Genomic DNA, 18,716 nt, shown 5'->3' on the forward strand with positions numbered 1-18,716 from the left:
CACCTAGAGGGAGAACTTAACATTTTGTGTCTTTGCTTTTAAAAAAAAAAAGACTTGAATGATCAAATCTGAGTTAAAAGGCCCAAAACATACAAATAACGTGAGAAGTAAGTAAATATGATGCAGCATTAAGAAATCTTTTATTTAGTCCTTACAATAGCAATCAAGTCTATATATTTTTTTAAAATTACAATTATTTTAAACATATATTTTAAAAAAAGGTTTAATTACAGGCAAACATCCAATGAAACCCAAATACACAGATGATTAAGGAATGTGGATGTCTAAAATAAAAAAAGTTCAAACAAACATAAACACATTGTGAGCTTGAGAAACTGCACAAATCTAAACAGATGACTTTACACCAGACACATTATTGCATAGAGTACCTCCAAAAGCTGGTGCGCTGACAAAAGTATTTATGCTGCAATTTCTTACAGCTCAAAATAAAGCTGCTGAAGCACAAATTGAAGCAGCAGGAAGCGGTGAAAGCGAGTGAATTGATAAAATTGTTGCCAGTTATTTGCCTCCTAACCGACTGTGGCATACGCAGAGTTAAGTAAGCTTGTAATCACAGTCAGTTGCGTACTTCACGCAGCTATAAGAACAGTCACATCTGTGTATAAGGAGCAAAGGTTGGATTGTATTTTAACTTGAGGTAAAATGGACGTCAGCTGTGTTGAATCACTGACCTTGAACACTTTGCTCTGATTAGGTGAGAGTTCCCGCTGCCACCTGAAGCCGGAGGCAGTTACTTCTTGCCACGATAATGGGCTCCGACCACCATGTAACTGTCAGGTGAGATGTTCAAGTTGGGTGGCTTTGGTTTGTCCTTACAGAGCCTGACCTCAGATTTACCTGCCAGCACTGCTCCTCCTCCTCCTTCCCCTCCTCTGCAGGGGTCATGTTTCTTCAGGTAACTCATAAAGGTCTCCCATCCTCCACCCACTCGTACCATCACGTGACGCTCATTCAGCATCTGCAAAGGTGACATGGGAGGGAATACTGGGTAATAAACTTTGCATATGTTGTCTGGCTGATGCATTTCCAGGATGTTTTTTAACTCTCAAATATATGTTAAGCAATGCTTCACTCACACACACACACACACACACACACACACACACACACACACACACACACACACACACACACACACAATCACACACAATCACACACACGTGTGTGTGTGTGTAGCACTGGCTATGAAAGGCAAATGATGTCTTGGAAAGCTTTGTCAAAATCTCATTAAGCCAAATGAAACAGCTCCTTGTGGAACCAGCTGAGCACACACACACAGTGACGCACAATGGCGCACCCACACAGATCTGAAGCACAAGCCACCTAGCAGAACTATTTTAAATGATAATAATTACAGCGTTACCAGTCTGTCTGTTAACAGTAGTTACAGTGAGGTCAGTCGTGTCTGAATCAACAAATCGTACACAGGCAGCCGTCCTTACAGCTGAAAACCAACTGCTGCCATGGCAACTAATGCCACAATATAGAGCCTTGGAGAAAAAAAAGCAATGGAAGGAGAAATTGAGATGAGTTCGGCTCAGTCCCTCAACTCCCAGCAGACATTAACATTCCCAAGAGGCCCTGCAAAGCCATCCGTTGTTCTGTCAGCGCCAGCAACCCCCCCACCCACCTCCTGCCTTATCAGCAATAAAGCCTTCATTACAGGGCCATTAAGAATGCGATAATACAAGCAGATCTCCTCGCTTTATGTATGGAAGTGTGTGTGTGTGTGTGTCACATGTATGGGATGAAAAAAAAATCAATGGTACAAGCACAGACACACGCACACACGCAGGCGGGAGACACGGGCGGCTTTAGAGGAAACTCCAGACGTGGTGCGTCTCAGCTGTTATCCTGCAGATTAAAATGTTGAGGTTGACAGGGGTCAAGTCTGACATCCTGAATAAACCACTCTCCCGTCACACACACAGGGAATATCAGTGTGACTGGTGCTCATTCTCAAAACGTCAGTCACAATAAAAAAATTTTTTAAAAACTGTCTAAACACAGTTGTTTTTCTCTTTGTCTTCATTTACTGTCACTAGCAAACCTCGTGTTTCAGTCCAGATGCTTAACAATGGACTGTCTAAGCTTAAACGTATTAAATAAAGTAAAAGACCAACTTAGATTTGTTATTTGATGTAGACTATAAATAGCTTCTGCAGTCTACTATTTTCTGGGTGTAATTTTTCAAACATGGACAAATGTTGCCAAATAAAAGACCAACTTAATCATCTAAGAAGAAAATACAAAAAATAGAGCATCAGCATCTTTCTGAAGGAGATGATCTACCAAAGCCCTCTTTGTTATTTCAGGCTCCTTTATTTCTGTCTCTATAACTCCCGCCCTCCTCCCCCTCTCTGCTATGTCTGCAGCCCATAAACTAACGTCTGGATTCCCTTGTGTCCTCCATCGATTCCCTCTCTCCCCTTCTCCTCCTGAAAGATGCATTAGTGTACTCAGGGAAAAGGAGTCCTCTGTACACATGCCAGTAGGAGGCAGGTTTTAGCCACAAGCGCTGATTTTGATGATGTGAGCACGCTCAGTTCTTAAATTTGACAGCAAACACACAAATTGATGAGCCATACCGGTTCTAATGCCATTGATATGTTTCGCCTGTTGTACTCGGTTTCCTCTTTACTAGAGATCTCAATATCAGTGAAACCTCTTTATGAAATACAGGGTGTATGTCTAGGTGCAGACGGTATAATAGAGACCCTATAAGACAGCACATTGATTAGACCATTGCAGATTCTGAATGGCACTAAAAGGTCAAATTGAGATATCTTGCTAAAAATAATTCCTCATTCACCAGAAGATAAAGCTTAGTGACTTTAGTTATCCCCGAACCTTTCCTGTAGTGAAAAATCCACTACAGTAAAGATATTCATCAGATTGGACACGCGTTCATGATTTGGAGGACAGTTGTGGTGATGAAGATTTGCATAATCTTAAATTGACCTCTACAAAGCTAACGTCGCTCACATAAGCCTCAGCTACATTGTAATGTTTACTAAATCTGAGCTTACTAACAGGTAAAACCAAGACAACAAAGATTTGGTCTGAGTACAGGTTTCATAAATATTTCACACGTTCCTTGTTCATCATTTTTTCCCGTTCCACTGTTATGTCAAAGGTCGGCTATAGAACAAAGACCACATGGCTTCTGTTGAGTCAACGTCTTTCTCGAGAGCACTTGAGAAAGGAAGATGATGAAGTGTTTCTATGAAAACAATTTTAATCAGCTATATGTGATCATGAAAAAACAGAGTGCTTTTTAGGTTCATCACTATATTAGCATGATGTGTCTTAATATTGTGAGGTGCTTTAAATCTCTTTTCCTTCCATCAGCACAGCCAGATGGGGTCTCTGCTACAAAGCTGAACGAGAGCCTAATTGGGCAGAGAGAAGAAAGAGAAGCCTTCCTCTTTTTTAACACCAAAGAATGGCAAAGCACTCCAGGGCCAGCGTGATTGAATAGAGTCCAGAGGGAATAGAGAGAGAAGGGGAGAGAGAGGCGAAAGTTTACACGTGAGGAGGGGTGGTCATGCTCAGCCGCTCATTAACAAGCTGTCTGATTCAACCCATCACTAATGACTTTGTCTTGTTAATCAATAGTATCTGCTCTTTAAAAAGGTCTGTACACACTGACGGGGACACTCCCCTAGGAGCGGCACGGGGGTTATCACGGTATATGGTAATTGAGGTTTATGGTGTGTTTCCCCGCACACGTGTAGGCAGCTGTGGGTTTTAAGGTAATGGATGGCTTACTGATCACTCTACTCAAACAGCTCATGTTTGTCTGCTTTTCAGCAACCGGCAAAAAAGGAAGCAGTGCAATTTATCTACAAACTAATAATTAGGGATGAGGACTTGATGCAGGTTCAAGGACAGACATTATATCTGAAAGACTGCATAAAGAATGTGAGCACACAAGGCAGTTTTGATAGAATAGAAAAGCTTTAATCTTGCTTATGCATATGCATTTAGCCAGCCCACGATTTGGCTATCATGCATCTGTACTTCCTCAGGTTTCTAAGAAGTGGTGTTCCAACATATGTTATATCTGTTATGATATGACAGATATGATTCTCTAAATGGGAAGTAAGAAATATGCAATCTGACACTAATGTCATAATGTAACTGTTGCAACAGAACTTATGCATCTAATAAATTTCATCTCGTGAACAAACACTGTGATCCAACCTGTGAGAAACCTTATCGAGATCTCAGCTTTCAGATTCCCAGTGATTATTTTTATGTTAAAACAATATATCGTGTACTCAGAACATACAGTAAGCATCAAGGTCACATTTTCTGTTTTTATAGATGGAGGGATGTATAAAAGACACTGAAGTACATCTTTGTATTCAAAACCGTACCCACGTACATGCACTCCCGAGTGGGCTGCCATTTAAAATGCACACCAGGGTCATATCTTTGCAGAATCACCCTGAAAGAAACATGTTTATTTTTCTTCCAGGTTTGAACTCTTCACTGAAGGTCTATGTACTGAATACAATCATTGTGAGCCCATTCGTATCCTGACCACTGGTTGCCAAGCAACCCTGCCTCCCCATCCTTGAGCCTTCAAAACACATGCATACAGATGGAGGATGTTTGAGGGAGGCTGAAAGACATCAGCGTCTCCATCCCAAGTGATGCAAATCAGTCCCTCTGACACATTGCACTTGTTGCTGACTCGACTCTTGATTAAACATTCACACCTCATATGTGATTATGTGTTATCTGTGACAAATGCTTACATTAGGTGTGGTTTATTATTTGTGTCTTTTGGTATCACAAAGCCTCATGTCCTAGTAGTGAACATACTTTAATATTTTATTTAAAAAAACAACGAGTTAAAAGCATTGTCATCAAACTAATGCAATGTAAACCAAACTTCTATTAAAAATATATATTTACATACTACTTATTTGTTTATTATGTTTTTATACCCTTACCAGCCACTTTATTAGGTACAGCTATTCACCTGCTCACTAATACATATCAGCCAATCAAATGGCAGAAACTTGGTGTATTTAGGAATGTAGACTTGGTCAAGACAGCCTACTGAGTTCACACTGAGCAGCAGAATGAGATAAAAAGGTGATTTAAGTGATTTTGAAGGTGGCGTGGTTGTTGGTGCTAGGCTGGGTGCTCTGGGTGTTTCAGGAACTGTTGATCTACTAGAATTTTCCCACACAATCTTTACAGAGAAGACAAAATATTCAGAGACCAGCAGTTTTCTGGGTGAAAAAGTCTTGTTAATGTTAGAGGTCAGAGGAGAATGACCAGACTTTGACCTGAAAGGAATGCAACAGTAACTCAAACAGCCACTTGTTACAACCAAGGTATGCAGAAGAGCATCTCTGAGCAAGCAACACATTGAATCTTGAAGCAGATGAGGCACAGCAGTGGAAAACTATATAGAGTACCACGGCACTGCTATGTGGTCAGCCAAGAACAGTAAATTGCTGCTATATTTTGCACAAAGTCACCAAAAACCACTGTCCTCAAATGGCCTCCAGAGCCACTGGATCTCAATCGATCGAGATGTTGTGGAATAGGAGATTCATATCATGGATCTGATAAATCTGCAGCAACTGCATGAAGTTATCACGTCAATATGGACCACAATTTTTAAGGAATGTTTCCAGCACCTCGTTAAATCTATATCATGAAGAATTAATATAACTGTGGAGACTAAAGGGGGTCCAACTCAGTACTGGCAAGGTGTACGTAACAAAGGGTCAGAGAGTGTATTTACTGCTTTTATTATGTTGGCTAAATTATCTAAAGAGATCAGTGGAGGAGCTCAAAGTTACTGCATGAATGTTTCAAAATACAAGTAATTTTTAGGAGAAAGGGATAACGGAAACATACTTACTCGTATATAAAGAACTTTGTCCCCAACACGGTAACAGCCCTTTGGTTGTTTCTCAACCAGGAAGGTGACGGGACAACTGCAGGGTGGATTTTCAATAATGTTTCTTACCTGTTACAGATTCCACAGAGAAAACAAACTCAAAAAGAGTGTATTTTAAACAGTGTACCACTGATAATTTCACTGGAAACAAAATACGCACAGTGTCATCCAAAATGCTGGTGCAGGAGCTCCTCCTGATGGTTGACTTGTTTGATGAACGAGGAGTCAGGGCTGCAGGTGGGGAGTTAGTGGGAGGTGTAGCTGTCGGAGGGCGGGTGTTTATTGCGGTAAGGCAGACTTTGGTGGTGGATTCCAGGGTTTGGCCTGGTGAAGGCGCTGACAGCGGAGTTGAGGCAGATGCGTTAGTGGTGCAGGATGAAGGGAACAAAGGTGTTTGTGTCGAGACTGTGGCTGTATAAGGATTACAGGATGAGAGGGAGGACTGAGGAGGGGATGAAAACATAGTTACTGGGTTTGTTGTGGCTGATGGAAGATCAGAGGCAAGCGAAGCAGCGAGGGGTTCAGATGGACTGGTTGCGCTTGGAGTGAGGGGAGCGGGTGCAGGGGGAGGGGGAGAAGGGGCAGGTGGCAGGGATGGCTGGGACGGTGAATACAATGAGCGAGGAGGAAAAATGAAAAGAGGGGATGATGGAGATAAGCTCCCTGCCTCCTCCCTCTGCATCTCGCTCTCCAACTTAACCAACCCCGGTGGCTCCACGCCGTACCTGAAAGTGATATTTAACAAAAAAATTTGCATTTGCACAAACAAATCAACACAGGAGAGAGAACATGGTGATTTTACCATCAAGGTGCTTAAACTCTTGGAGATACTTAAGAAGTTATCACTTAGTTTTCTTTAAAGTGAGCACCTAATGCAGCTAGAAATGAAAACTTAAGAGGTGAAAAGTAATGAATAAAGAGTTGCTATAGCAGTGAAAATCAAAGGATAAATAGAAAATGAGATGACAAGAAAATTAAATATAGAAAAGAAAATTAAATACCAAAGCAAAATGATTGATTTTGTGAAAACTGGGTCTCCAGTTTACAGCAAAACAGGAAAACATGCAGCTATTGGCAGTAGAATGAAAACAATTATAGAAAAATAATATATTTCATTTAAGTGTAATGCAATCAGAGTTTTATTTTTGGAGCTGCTCTGTGGATGAACGGTTGGTTATTCCTAGTTACCTGGCTGCAATCCGTCCCAGCTCCATCAGGCACAGGCACACCTCCCGAGGCTGTTTGTGGAGGACTTCAGGCAGCACATGCATGACGTACAGACAAAGAGGATGCAGGGGTACGAATAACAAAAAGGTCACTTATCTGAAAGGAAAGATCTTTCCAGAGATAAGCTTCTGTTTTTATCAAAAAAAGCGGGACCTGCAGCCTGAACATAGAGGATATGTTTCAGGAGGTATTCTGTCTCTATTGTGCGTCTCTCTCTTTGAACCAGGAATTCCTCAGGGCCCTGGATGTGCTGCTGAGGGCATGAAGGCATGAAGTCATCGACAAGTAAACCACGTCAGTCCATTATGGTTTACTTAAAAATGGCTCTACACTCAGTTTGTGTCAGAAAACAGTATTATTAATTTGTTATTTGTCAAGATGACAAACGTTTGAGTCCAAGAGCATCACATTATCCACAGCATTCACTTATGGCAAAAAAAAGTTATAAAATCAGCAAACAGCTGTGTTTCTATTGACTCATCTGTTTTGACAAAAGAAAGAAGTTTATATCATCCCCCCTTTGTGTCACTGATGAAGTAAACTTAAGTCTGTCAAACTGTGGTAACTGTATTTTCCCACTTCCCTCAATTAATCAAGTGAAATGGGTAACTTTGCCTGCAGGGGAGACTCATTGTTGCTGGTGGGGATTAGCCTGTACATTATCATTCCTACGCATCTGCCACCTTGCAGAGACATGCCCATCCAAGATGTGCAAAATGTTCTTTCTTAGACTTACTTACTGCATTTAACTTGATTAAAACTGGTACTTTAATTGGACTTGACTGGAGGGAGATGTGAGATATGTATACTTCACTTTTTCTGAGTCACAAATATTTTATCACCAACTCGCTGGACTGTTAATGTTTAATTTGAAATAATTGGTTTACTAGTTTTGCAACTGTTGCTATAGTATTGTGCAAATGTTTATAGTCACCTTTCATGGGTAAACATACAGTATATAAGGCAAAAAAAAGGATTTGTACATGCTTGAAAGTCAATATTTGGTATGACCACTTCAACACAGCCTGAACTCTCTCAAGCAAGCTTTCTTGGAATTTCTTTAAGTAGTCTTCATGAATAGTTCTCCAGGCTTCTTGAAGGAAATTCAAAGCTCGTCTTTGGATGGTAGAAGCCTTTTGTTCGGTTCTCTGTCAAGATGATCAAACGCTGCTTCAATAATGTTGACGTCTGGGCTCTGAGGAGGCCAGTCCATGGCTGACAGTGTCCACTGTGTGTACCTCTATGGAGGTATGCTTTTACTGCACTGGCAGTGTGTTTTGGATCACTATCATACTGAAAAATGAAGCCATTGCCAGTCAGACACCTTTTCAGTGCATAGTGGATCAAAATATGATGTGACTTTTTTGTGGTTATAATTCTATCAATTTTGACAAGATCTCTGACATGGCTGGCTAAAATGAAGCCTCAAAGTATCACTGGGCCTCCATCATGTTTCATAGACTCTCAGTGTTGTAACTCTCTCTCACATACTAAATATTTCAAATTTGGATTTGTTACTCCGTAGGACCTGTTATACTTGATTTTCAGTCCAGCCTTTTCCTTCTGTTTACCTTTCTTAAGAATGACTTCAGTGAACAGTAGATGGAACTAAAGGTCCAGATGTATCTCTTAGGTCCTGTGTCAGGTCAAGGTCAGAACATGACTTTCAGATACTGTTCATCTGCTGTACAGTTTTTTTTTAGGCCTACCACTTCTTCTTTTGTTCACCATTCTTCTTCTGCACACCATGCTGAGATATATCATGTTGTCAGCTAATAGCTCTTTGGGATTCACCTTGTAGGCAAAAAATACTATTTTATGCCTGTCAAACTAAGTTATACTACTATAATATTTTAAATAGATTCAACCAAATAAATAGGAACGAATTATGCATTTTTGCCACTAGCTGATAGTAACAAAGTGTATAAAATCTCCTCTTTAAAATTGCTCCTTTGTTAAGTTGTCTCTTGTGTATCAACACAAAACTGGTTCATCCCTTGAGTTTGTTGCCTTTTAATGCTTGGATGTTTCTTAGATGAACTCTCTGAAGGTCAGGGGTGGCTCAAGAGTTTTTGTATGTTTAGAAAAGGTTTAATGTATTTTCAAGGAAAATTTTAAGGTTTTGCTAGTAGCAGCACATCATGACCTCAACAACGGTGGACTCACACTTCCATAATACATGGAATATCAAGAAAATAAAAGGTGTCTTCAGCAACAGCTAGAGGGCCAGTGCCGGAAAAGTAGAAAATGACAATGACAAGATTGAGGAGCTTTATGAAAGAATAAACATCAGACTCATGATTAGGCAGATAAAAACAAACCTAAAAACTAGAATAAGTCCTAAATCTAAATTTATTTACCCTTAATCAGTAATGTGCTGTAAGTGCTGTGAGGCATGATTCACTTGAGCCATGTATTGTTAAAAGAAACAAAGGTCTGAATTTCTCTGCTCCATTAGGGAAAATTCAATCTCCGGTCCCAACTCACCCAAATCCTCAGACTCGAAAAGGTAAGCCTCATCAACGCCAATCTTTCGACACCAGTAGAGGAAGTTGGCCGTGTTGTCTCTGGCGAAAAATGATCCAGAAGTTGCATCAGCTCGCCAGTGGATCACTCTTCTTGTGAAGACCTGTGATTGATTGTTTTCAACAAGCACATTCACAGAGAGGCAGTGGAAACATAAGCTCTCATTTCTACAGAAGCACACTGACTGGCTTTATCCCGGATCAGTGTTTCAGGGTACACAATGGATCCTGTCCAATGATCAACAATAGAAAAGCCTTCTTTAGTGAGTTTGAGCATAAACACACTGAGTGGAAGAGACAACTTCCTTTCCACTTGCATTATGCCAGCATTTTGTGTGCAAGGAGGGTATATCAGGGGTAAGATCTTTTCAAAACACAACTGTAGTAAGGAGAGGCTTACCGAAAGAAAACATGAATAGACATAACAGACATAGACAAGTACTGAATGAAATGCCAGACATTATCACTGCCAATGTAGGACCTGACCTAGTTTCTACCTGAACTCTGACTGTTCATAAGTTAGACTTCATTTGTTTTGTTTTAATTATGTTGTTATTAAAATGACTCACATTACTTTTTTTTTGCATTAGTCTTATCTTCTTTTCTTTTTTGTGTGCAAATAATTGTGCACATTGCTTTGTGTTGTCACATCACCTTGCCATTGTTGTTGTGTATCATCTTGTCCTGCAGCAGCTGAGCCAGCTCACAGAGCAGAACGCCATTATCCAAACTCTCCATCAGATTATCTGCTGTGAGGTCCACTCCTGGGCACATGACACAAAGAAATTTCACAACTGTAACTCAGGATTGTTTGCTTTTTGCATTTTGCTTTACTCAAAAAAAAACAAGATCTTAGAAGTCGATCAAATATGTTCCTCTATTGGTTTTACCAAGAGGATCTTATCCATTTGTTTTCATAAGAAGGATTCTTTAACAATGAGATGCACTCAGAATAATCCAATATGAAATCAATAATTCTGGATTATACTGTAGTTCGGTGAAAATGAACATAGGTGAACCAATATTTGACATAATAATGACATGATTACATCTGTTTTTTTTTCCTGTATTAACCTTTGAATTCTAATTTCCTCTAATTATTTATGAGTTTGAAAAAATATATAAAAACAACCAGAAACACCCCGTCAGCGTTTACACATTATAATTATGACTCTGTGACTTTGAAATGAGAATAATAATTTAATCAAATTTATATAAATTCTAAACATTAACGTAATATAATCTCCATCTCTACTGCAACTCTTAATATGAGGAGGTGCAGTCTGTTTAAAACTGTATTTGATTCCAAACATAATGACTGATATGTTCACACTTTGTAAATAGTGTTAATAATATCTTTTAATACTTTGAATTCAGTTTGGGTTTTCTCTAATCCACACATTTCTTTTAAGTTGGCAACACCGAGATCTAGTAACACGTTGTGATCATGATTGACTACAACCATCAGTTTCTCGCTGTCAGCATAAAAGGATTTGTTTGACAGCACTTATTGGATTGACTCAGAGCAATGGGAAAGTCCAAGAAACTCAGCGAAGAGCTAAAAAGATTATAGATTCACACATAATAGGAAGGTCTCTTGGAGACATTTCTAAACTACTGCATTTTAAGATCATCAATTTAAATAATGCATTTAAGTACAAGTTATTCAGATGTGTCACCACTTTGCCAAAACCGTCACTCTCAGATGAAAGGAAATTGGTTTTGATGTTCAGGAACCACCAAAGTTCAACCCTGCAATGAACTGGAAACTGCAGGAACACCAGCATTATTTTCCACAGTGAAGCAAGTTTTACACTGAAATGGACTAAGAGAACAAAGACCAAGAAAGAAGTGTCTGCTCAGAACTGAAGCCTTCAAGCTTGACTGAAATTTGCAGCTGCTCACATGGATAAGCCAAATACCTCCTGGAGACCTTCTAAAATAGCAAGAGGTATGCTTGGAGGAGTAAGGCTTTCAAACTTAAGAACACTGTACCAGCTGTCAAGGACTGGAGGATGACCTCCAAATTCTTCAACTTCACCTCAAATCAATAGACCTCAGTCTTATTGAAAATTTGTGTAATATCGACCAAATATCAAATATTGAACCAGAATTAAGCCAGAAGCTTGTTGATGGCTGATTGAGGTGCAACTTGCATAACATTTATTGGGGGTGTGACTGTGTGGATTAGAAAAAAATCCAAACTAAATTCAAGCTTTTGCAGCCATGTTTTGAAAGTTTATCTATGGATCATCCAGTTGAGTACTGCAATGCAATACTGCAATATTTTTTTGCAATGCTTTTTATTACAGTTAGTTAAGAATTCTGCTGCAAGAAACAGGAAAAACGAGCATAATATTCTAATCCTCAGCTACTTGTTTTGGCTTCCATTCAAATACAGAATAAAAAGTATTAGTTATTGTTTAGAAATAGTTAAATAGCTTGGGCCCTAAATATATAACTGAGATGTTTAATGGATAAAAACCTAGTAGGTCTCTAAGGTCTGCAAGATCTGATCATCATTGGCTAAAAACAGTATTATTCAATACAGTTTATTGCAAAATAAAAAGTTGTCTCACCCATCATGGTGTTGAGCCAGAAGGCCAGGTCTTCTTTCATGGGCAGAAGGCTGGCATCGTGGCGGTAGGGGAGCCACTGGTGGTACTCCTGGGGACAGGCCAGGCCTGGTCCAGAGTGTCTGTACCTTAGTGAGAGACAGCCATTCACCCCCAATCCAGTCAACTGCCTCGGGGTGATGGGACTGCCAAGAGTGGCTTTCGTTGCTCCAACTTCACTGTCCATGCTTCGGCACCAAATGATCTTTGATGGATCCCACTAGTCCAGAGAAACTGGATTTAAAAAGAAGACAGTTTAAGACCGCACATGACTCCAGTCCTCCAATTTTTATTCATTTATTGCATCTCGATAGTAAGTAATTTCAGGCACACCTGCTCTTCATCAGTAGTGTGCAGAGTAGTGTTGTCTCAAATTAGGGTATGACATTCACACAGCTGACCTCCTAACTTCCTCTGCTCCCTTTACGGATCACCAGATGAGATCCATCTCACTCCTCTTCTGCCACACCAACCCTCTGCATGTCCTCCTTCACTACATCAATGAATCTTTTTTCTTCCGCTTTCCCTCCTGTCATATTCAACATCCTCTGTCCTATATATCCACTATCCCTCCTCTAACTGCGGGCCTTAATTTTATATCTGTTACCCATGAAGAAAGTGAAAATAGACCAGACATATTAAAACTATGAATAGCAGTTAAAATAACTCATATACTTATATATTCTAAATGTTGTAAAGATGCAAACATCTAATTAGATTATAATACATCTAAAGCCAAATACATAATTTAAAATATAATGGTTTTTCAAGGGTAACATTTGTAAGTTCTTTAAAGTGAATGTACAAAAACAACAATACATGTTGAAACCTTCTCCAAAAGCTGCGGCACTGGTGTTCATGTGCAAACTCTGTTTTCACAACCAAACAATCCACACAATCATTAATCAAAGGGATTAAACTGACTGACTGCAGGCAGCTTGTGTTTAATAAGATGTACAGCCACAGCCCCGAGCCAGTCTCCTGGTGCTGCTGCATGGCTCATTTCTCCTGTTCCCAGAGCAGTCACGATCGTAAAGGCTTGCTCTCGCTAATCAGCTAGAATTAAGATGACAACATGTACAGTGGGTCAGTGGGTGTGCTGACTGATATATAGTAGAGACATGATTACTTTGAGCCAGTTGACTGACTTTAACGTGTCACTATAAAGTAACAAGGCAAGAAAACATTCTGGATGGTGGGGGTGTTTTTCTAAGCTACCGATGAGATGTAAAATAAGATCTGAGCAGTCCAGCATGGGCAAAAAAATCACTTAATTTTAAGGCTTCTCAAATGCCAAAACACGTCACAGAGGGTGGAAATATTACAGTTGGAATAAGGATATGCTTATTGTAGATCTTTGACCCAATGCGGAACCTGATATATTGCCATTCATTAAACGCAGAGACAGATTTAATCTTTTTTACTACACATTCCTGCAGCAACCTCAGCTGCACCAGGAAACGAGCCCCATTCATGCTTATGTGTGGGTTCTCTGAGCGTAGTCTACAAGTCACGACACAGCAGCAACAAAATTAAGCCAACGCTGAAATACCAAAAACTGCTGCTCATATAGTGGCCATCTGAGGCTACCAGTAGGCCTGTATATTAAAGGTAGACAGTTTTACAGGATTAAAAGCCTGACAGAAAAAATAGTTTTGCTCCCAGTGGCTCTTCATAACCAGTGTAGGGCGGGTGATTTTTGTTTTACAACTCAACCATCAGGACTTTACCAAGAGCTGTAGCTGATTGCTGTCTGCTAGTTTTCACTTCCACTAAAACCAGTCACACAGGAACCAAATGAGAGATTGGTTCCCATTGTTAATGTAGGAACTTTTAAATGTAGTTTCCTTACAAATATGCCTGCTGTGTGTTGCAGCCCATTCAAGAAGTTTGTACTCATGTTAATGATGACTGAAGCTAGAATTTTATTAGTCAGTTATTTGCCAATATTAGACAAATATGTATTTCTGTGTGTTGCACCTAAATGGTTTGAGCTTGATGACAAAGATTGCTGGCATTTTAAGAATTTACCAAACCATCTGCTTGTTCACATATTTATGCTTCAGTACTATTGAATGCAGAGTTCAAAACCAGTAAACTAGTAGGTAATGCCACATTGGCCATGTCACACTTTTATATACAGTATGTGATCCTGAGACCCTCATAAATGCTGTGGTAGCCATCTAACAAAGGAAATTGATGTGTTGCTTAGACAACCTGTCAGATTTTTAATAATAATAATAATAATACCAATTGTTTCACACCAGACAAAAAGAAAATAATATTGGTGTCCTTTGAGCCGTGATTCTAACATAACTGATAAAAATCTTGTCTCTGGGAAATCCCGCTCCCAATATTTATTGCCTTTAGTAGAATAGTGAAGTAAATGCACACCTGGAGAGACAGATGTCAGGGACCCAGATTGGTAGGATCACAGCTGGCTTTTTGATACCACCTGTGTTTTATCTACCAAAGTACCTGTAGCTTCACGTTGCAGATAAGCACTACAAGTTCAGGTGTAGTTTGCTGTAAAGCTGACTTCTCTTGGCAGCAAGCTCCTTTGTACCATGTTCACAAAAGATGTCAGACAAAGCTGCACTGAATTCTGGCCTCGGGTTGTGTGAGATGAATGTGGGAAAGTTGTAAAAATACCACTCTGAATAGACACAGTGTAAAATATCATTTTTAAACATTCATGCAGATGTGGGACGGAGGCAAGGTATATGTGGAGGCTGCCTAGTCTGATGCTGGATTACAGATTGACAGATGGGAGCCTCTGTCTCTAACAAAACATCCAGGTGCAATATTCACACCTCTGCTACAGGAGAGCTCTGCTGGGAAGGGAAGGCAGAGGTCAACCACTGGCCCAGCTCTCAGACACTAGCAGCCTTTATATTCCTGCAGAGCTGAGTGTAAAGGCTGTAAGACACACACACACCAGTGCAGAATAAACAAACACACAGGTCCGTGCATGCAGCTCTGATTTACACCTTGTTTACTTTGCCCAAACTTTAATGCTTCCAAAGAGAGATGTGCTTCACTGTTATCTCACACCCTTTAATGTGTTTTCAAAATAAAAGCCTACATCTTCACTTCTAAACAAGTTATTAGAGGAAAACTGGTAAAGTTACACACCTGACTACCTGAATTATGATGGACCTGAGCCAAAGCATTCATTTAAATGTGTCTAAGTAAGACAAGATGTTATTTATGAATGGGATTCTGGCAACCTTCAGCTCAGCTCTGCTATAAAATGAAATCAAAGCCTACACAAATACATTCCTTTCCTACATGGCAGGCACAGCTTTGGTGTTTACTTTGGGGTTAAAACAAGTAGAAATCATCTCTTCAGCTTCCAACAAAATCTGATGCTTTCTGTGTGGCAACTATTTGAAATTACTATCCATAAAATATTGGACGGCAGTTGCACTGCTGGCAGCATCTTACTCCATCAGCTCTGAGTCCATCTCATTTGACTTGTTGGAAAGTAGAAGAGGTAATGTAAAACTACTGAATGAAAAAGAGGTTTCAGCTCTCACTCACCGACCTACCCTATGGTGCTTCTAGAGTAAATAAACTCCATGTCAACACAGGATGAGAAGGTCTATCGCCTGCTGCACCTCTTTATGCTCCTTCGACAACACGTGCTCTTGCTCCAGTAAAACCCAATCAAATCAAATTCTGGTGCCAATATATTCATTTTTAATCTTCCACTGGTTCAAACAATGAGCTTCTCAGAACAGCCTGTTCATTTAGTAACTTCTGTAAGTGCTTATGTGAAAATAAGTTTCCAAAGCTTACATTTAAAGACACCTTTTCTTCTGAAAGAAAAAAGGTAAGTTATGGTTAAATAAATGTAGAGGTAGGTGTTAAACCCGAGTGTAAAATACACAAGCAACTCTGAATTTGTAAATTTTGATACATTTTCTTTTTCTTGAAATAAATTGTTATGACCACAGCTATAATAATAATAATAATAATAATAATAATAATAATAATAATAATAATTCCACATAAATATAAAATATACTTACAAAACGCTCACAGTAACTGTAGGATTCTTCCACAGATGTCTCTTATTCACAGTCTTCTTCTTACCCGTGTTTTTCCTCTGGTACACACATCACTCACGACCAGATGTTCAGCGCCCTCAGGTCCGCCACATGTGAGTAAAAAGTGACGGCCCCCTTTACACTAAAGTATATAAAGGGGGCCGTCACTTTTAAACGCCTGCAACTTTGTGGTGTCAGCTTACAACCGCTGAAGACAGGTTAGACCGTGGGAGAAAAGAAGGAAATACTGTTGTTCCCTCGTTTTTTGTCGGGGATTTTTTTTCCCCCCTCCATGTTTAAAGAAATATATTCAAGCAGGGTGTCTTAATTAAATTACATTTTTCTCCTCCTCCTGCTGTTAACAGAGTAAACTTGGTTCCCATAGCAACACATTTACAATTACAGTCGAATACTGAATATTAAAAATGCTTAAAACAAAGATCCTTTAAAAAATCTAGTTTGCATGACTGTTTCCAGTTTAATATAACAAAAACCTTTTTAAAAATGACATTATGGGTAAGGAATCATGAAGTTGCCATCTTCTTTCAACGCCTCAGAGTTGGGAGTTTTGTTTCTCTATCATAGTTTTAATTAAGTGTGCTTGCAGATATGTATGCTTAAAACAATCAGTCAAATTAAAGAATTAAAGAGTGGAGATTACAGACTGCTTTGTAGTTTGAGGACAGTCTTACGTTTGCTTATGACTGGTCTGATGCAAGTTAGCTAAATGGTTAGCTGTCCTAGTTTTAGGCTGGCACCCCTACAGTATAAAATATGGATGTATCTTCCACTTATGTTAAATGTGGAGCCATGTGAGGAAGTGACTTGAATGTAGTGTTTTGAATGTCCCCTGTGTTTGCAAAAAGGCTTCCATAAGTCCATGGATAAGTCTTCTCATCTCAGAAAACACTTTCCTGCTGAGTTTATGGACTCAGTCACTCATTTTCGGTCATATTCACAACAAAAATCTGTAATTTTGTCAATTTTGGTCATACTGTGTTTCAGAAAAGAGGATCATGTGTGTTCATTGGCCAGTTGCAAAAACAAATACTTTGCTTCCATTTCTTTAGCTGAATTTACCAAAGCCATACAATAGCATTTGACAGCCATAAAATACCATCAGCATGGTGAGTTATTAGCAAAAAAATATGGCATATCTCAGCATAGTGTGCAATGTGACTTTAAGAAAATTGATGAAACTGGACAAGAGAAGTAGAAAAGAAAAACTGGCAGGCCTAAAAATGTATCTACAGCATATGCACAGTATCTAAAAGTCTTTTCCTTAAGAAATAGGAAGAAAAGTGTAGCGAAGACCTGGCACAGGACCTGACAGAGGAATCTGGCCCTCATCAGAAATGGTCTCAGTTGAAGGGTGACTGTCAAGAAGCAATTGTTAAGGAAGGGGAACAGAAAAATGGCTGAGCTATGCCAAATTACTCAAGAACTGGACTGAAAAGTCTAGTTCACTCGATAGTCCAGGTAGTATGGAGTGATTAATCAAAATGTTAAACTTTTAGTTCAAATGGTCATAAATATGAGGACACAAAACACCGAAATAAGTTGTTCTTTTTTACACATAGAAAGCATATAATATTCATGGTGATTCTGCATACAGTTGGATGCATTTATGCTTTTTTATATGCATTTAGAACTGTTTGTGTTACCCTTCTGCCACCTGGGTTAAGAAGATGAACATCAGCAGTGTTTCTGCTAAGGACTCTGCAGTGGTAACACATTTTTTTCTTATTATAATATGTTAATTAAAGCTGCCAAGACAGCATGGATGTTAATTACACTTCCTCAGATGATGATGTTTTGTTTTAATAGTTGTAGCTCTGGGGTGTCAATCAGTCAGGTAGGTGGTGGAAGTAGCTACAAGCTAACCCCACTGTGTGTGTGTGTTTGGTGTGTGTGTGTGTGTGTGTGTGTGTGTGTGTGTGTGTGTGTGTGTGTGTGTGTGTGTGTGTGTGTGTGTGTGTGTGTCTCAGGTGTGGCTGCTGGTTCATTTGCAGTCTGCCCCAAGGGGGACAACCCCCTCATGTTGCTACGTCTATCAGACACTCCCCCTTCCCTCAATAAGTACACCTCCCTGCTGCCCTTCTGCTCATTTGCACTGGTTAGCATTCGCTGACCTTTGCTGTATTGAATTTTAATGAGTGTACGGTGTGCATTAGTCTCACTTCATGCTACACCCATATGAGATTAGATATAAAACCATTTTGTAGTTCTTACAACAGCCAACAGTTGTTTTCAGAGAGGCTGTGTGAATCTGTGAATTGCTTGTATAGTAGAGCGGAACTACTGATGATATTTTAAAGACCTGTTAAACCAATTTAACAATGACTCA

General features: G+C 39.5%; 1 protein-coding gene across 1 annotated transcript; it reads right to left on the bottom strand.

Annotated features, from left to right (window-relative positions):
- Window positions 1-599: 599 nt before the first annotated feature.
- gas2b (growth arrest-specific 2b) lies at window positions 600-12,504 on the bottom strand. The gene is made up of 8 exons (XM_039613366.1): window positions 12,282-12,504; window positions 10,357-10,466; window positions 9,665-9,806; window positions 7,139-7,202; window positions 6,598-6,675; window positions 6,111-6,174; window positions 5,912-6,019; window positions 600-979 (listed from the first exon to the last, which is right to left on the bottom strand). Exons 1-8 carry the CDS (start codon window positions 12,502-12,504, stop codon window positions 752-754), a joined length of 1,017 nt encoding a protein of 338 aa, XP_039469300.1. The 3' UTR covers window positions 600-751.
- Window positions 12,505-18,716: the final 6,212 nt, after the last annotated feature.

This window comes from Oreochromis aureus, linkage group 1, assembly GCF_013358895.1.
Source record: "Oreochromis aureus strain Israel breed Guangdong linkage group 1, ZZ_aureus, whole genome shotgun sequence".
Lineage (NCBI taxonomy): Eukaryota > Metazoa > Chordata > Actinopteri > Cichliformes > Cichlidae > Oreochromis > Oreochromis aureus.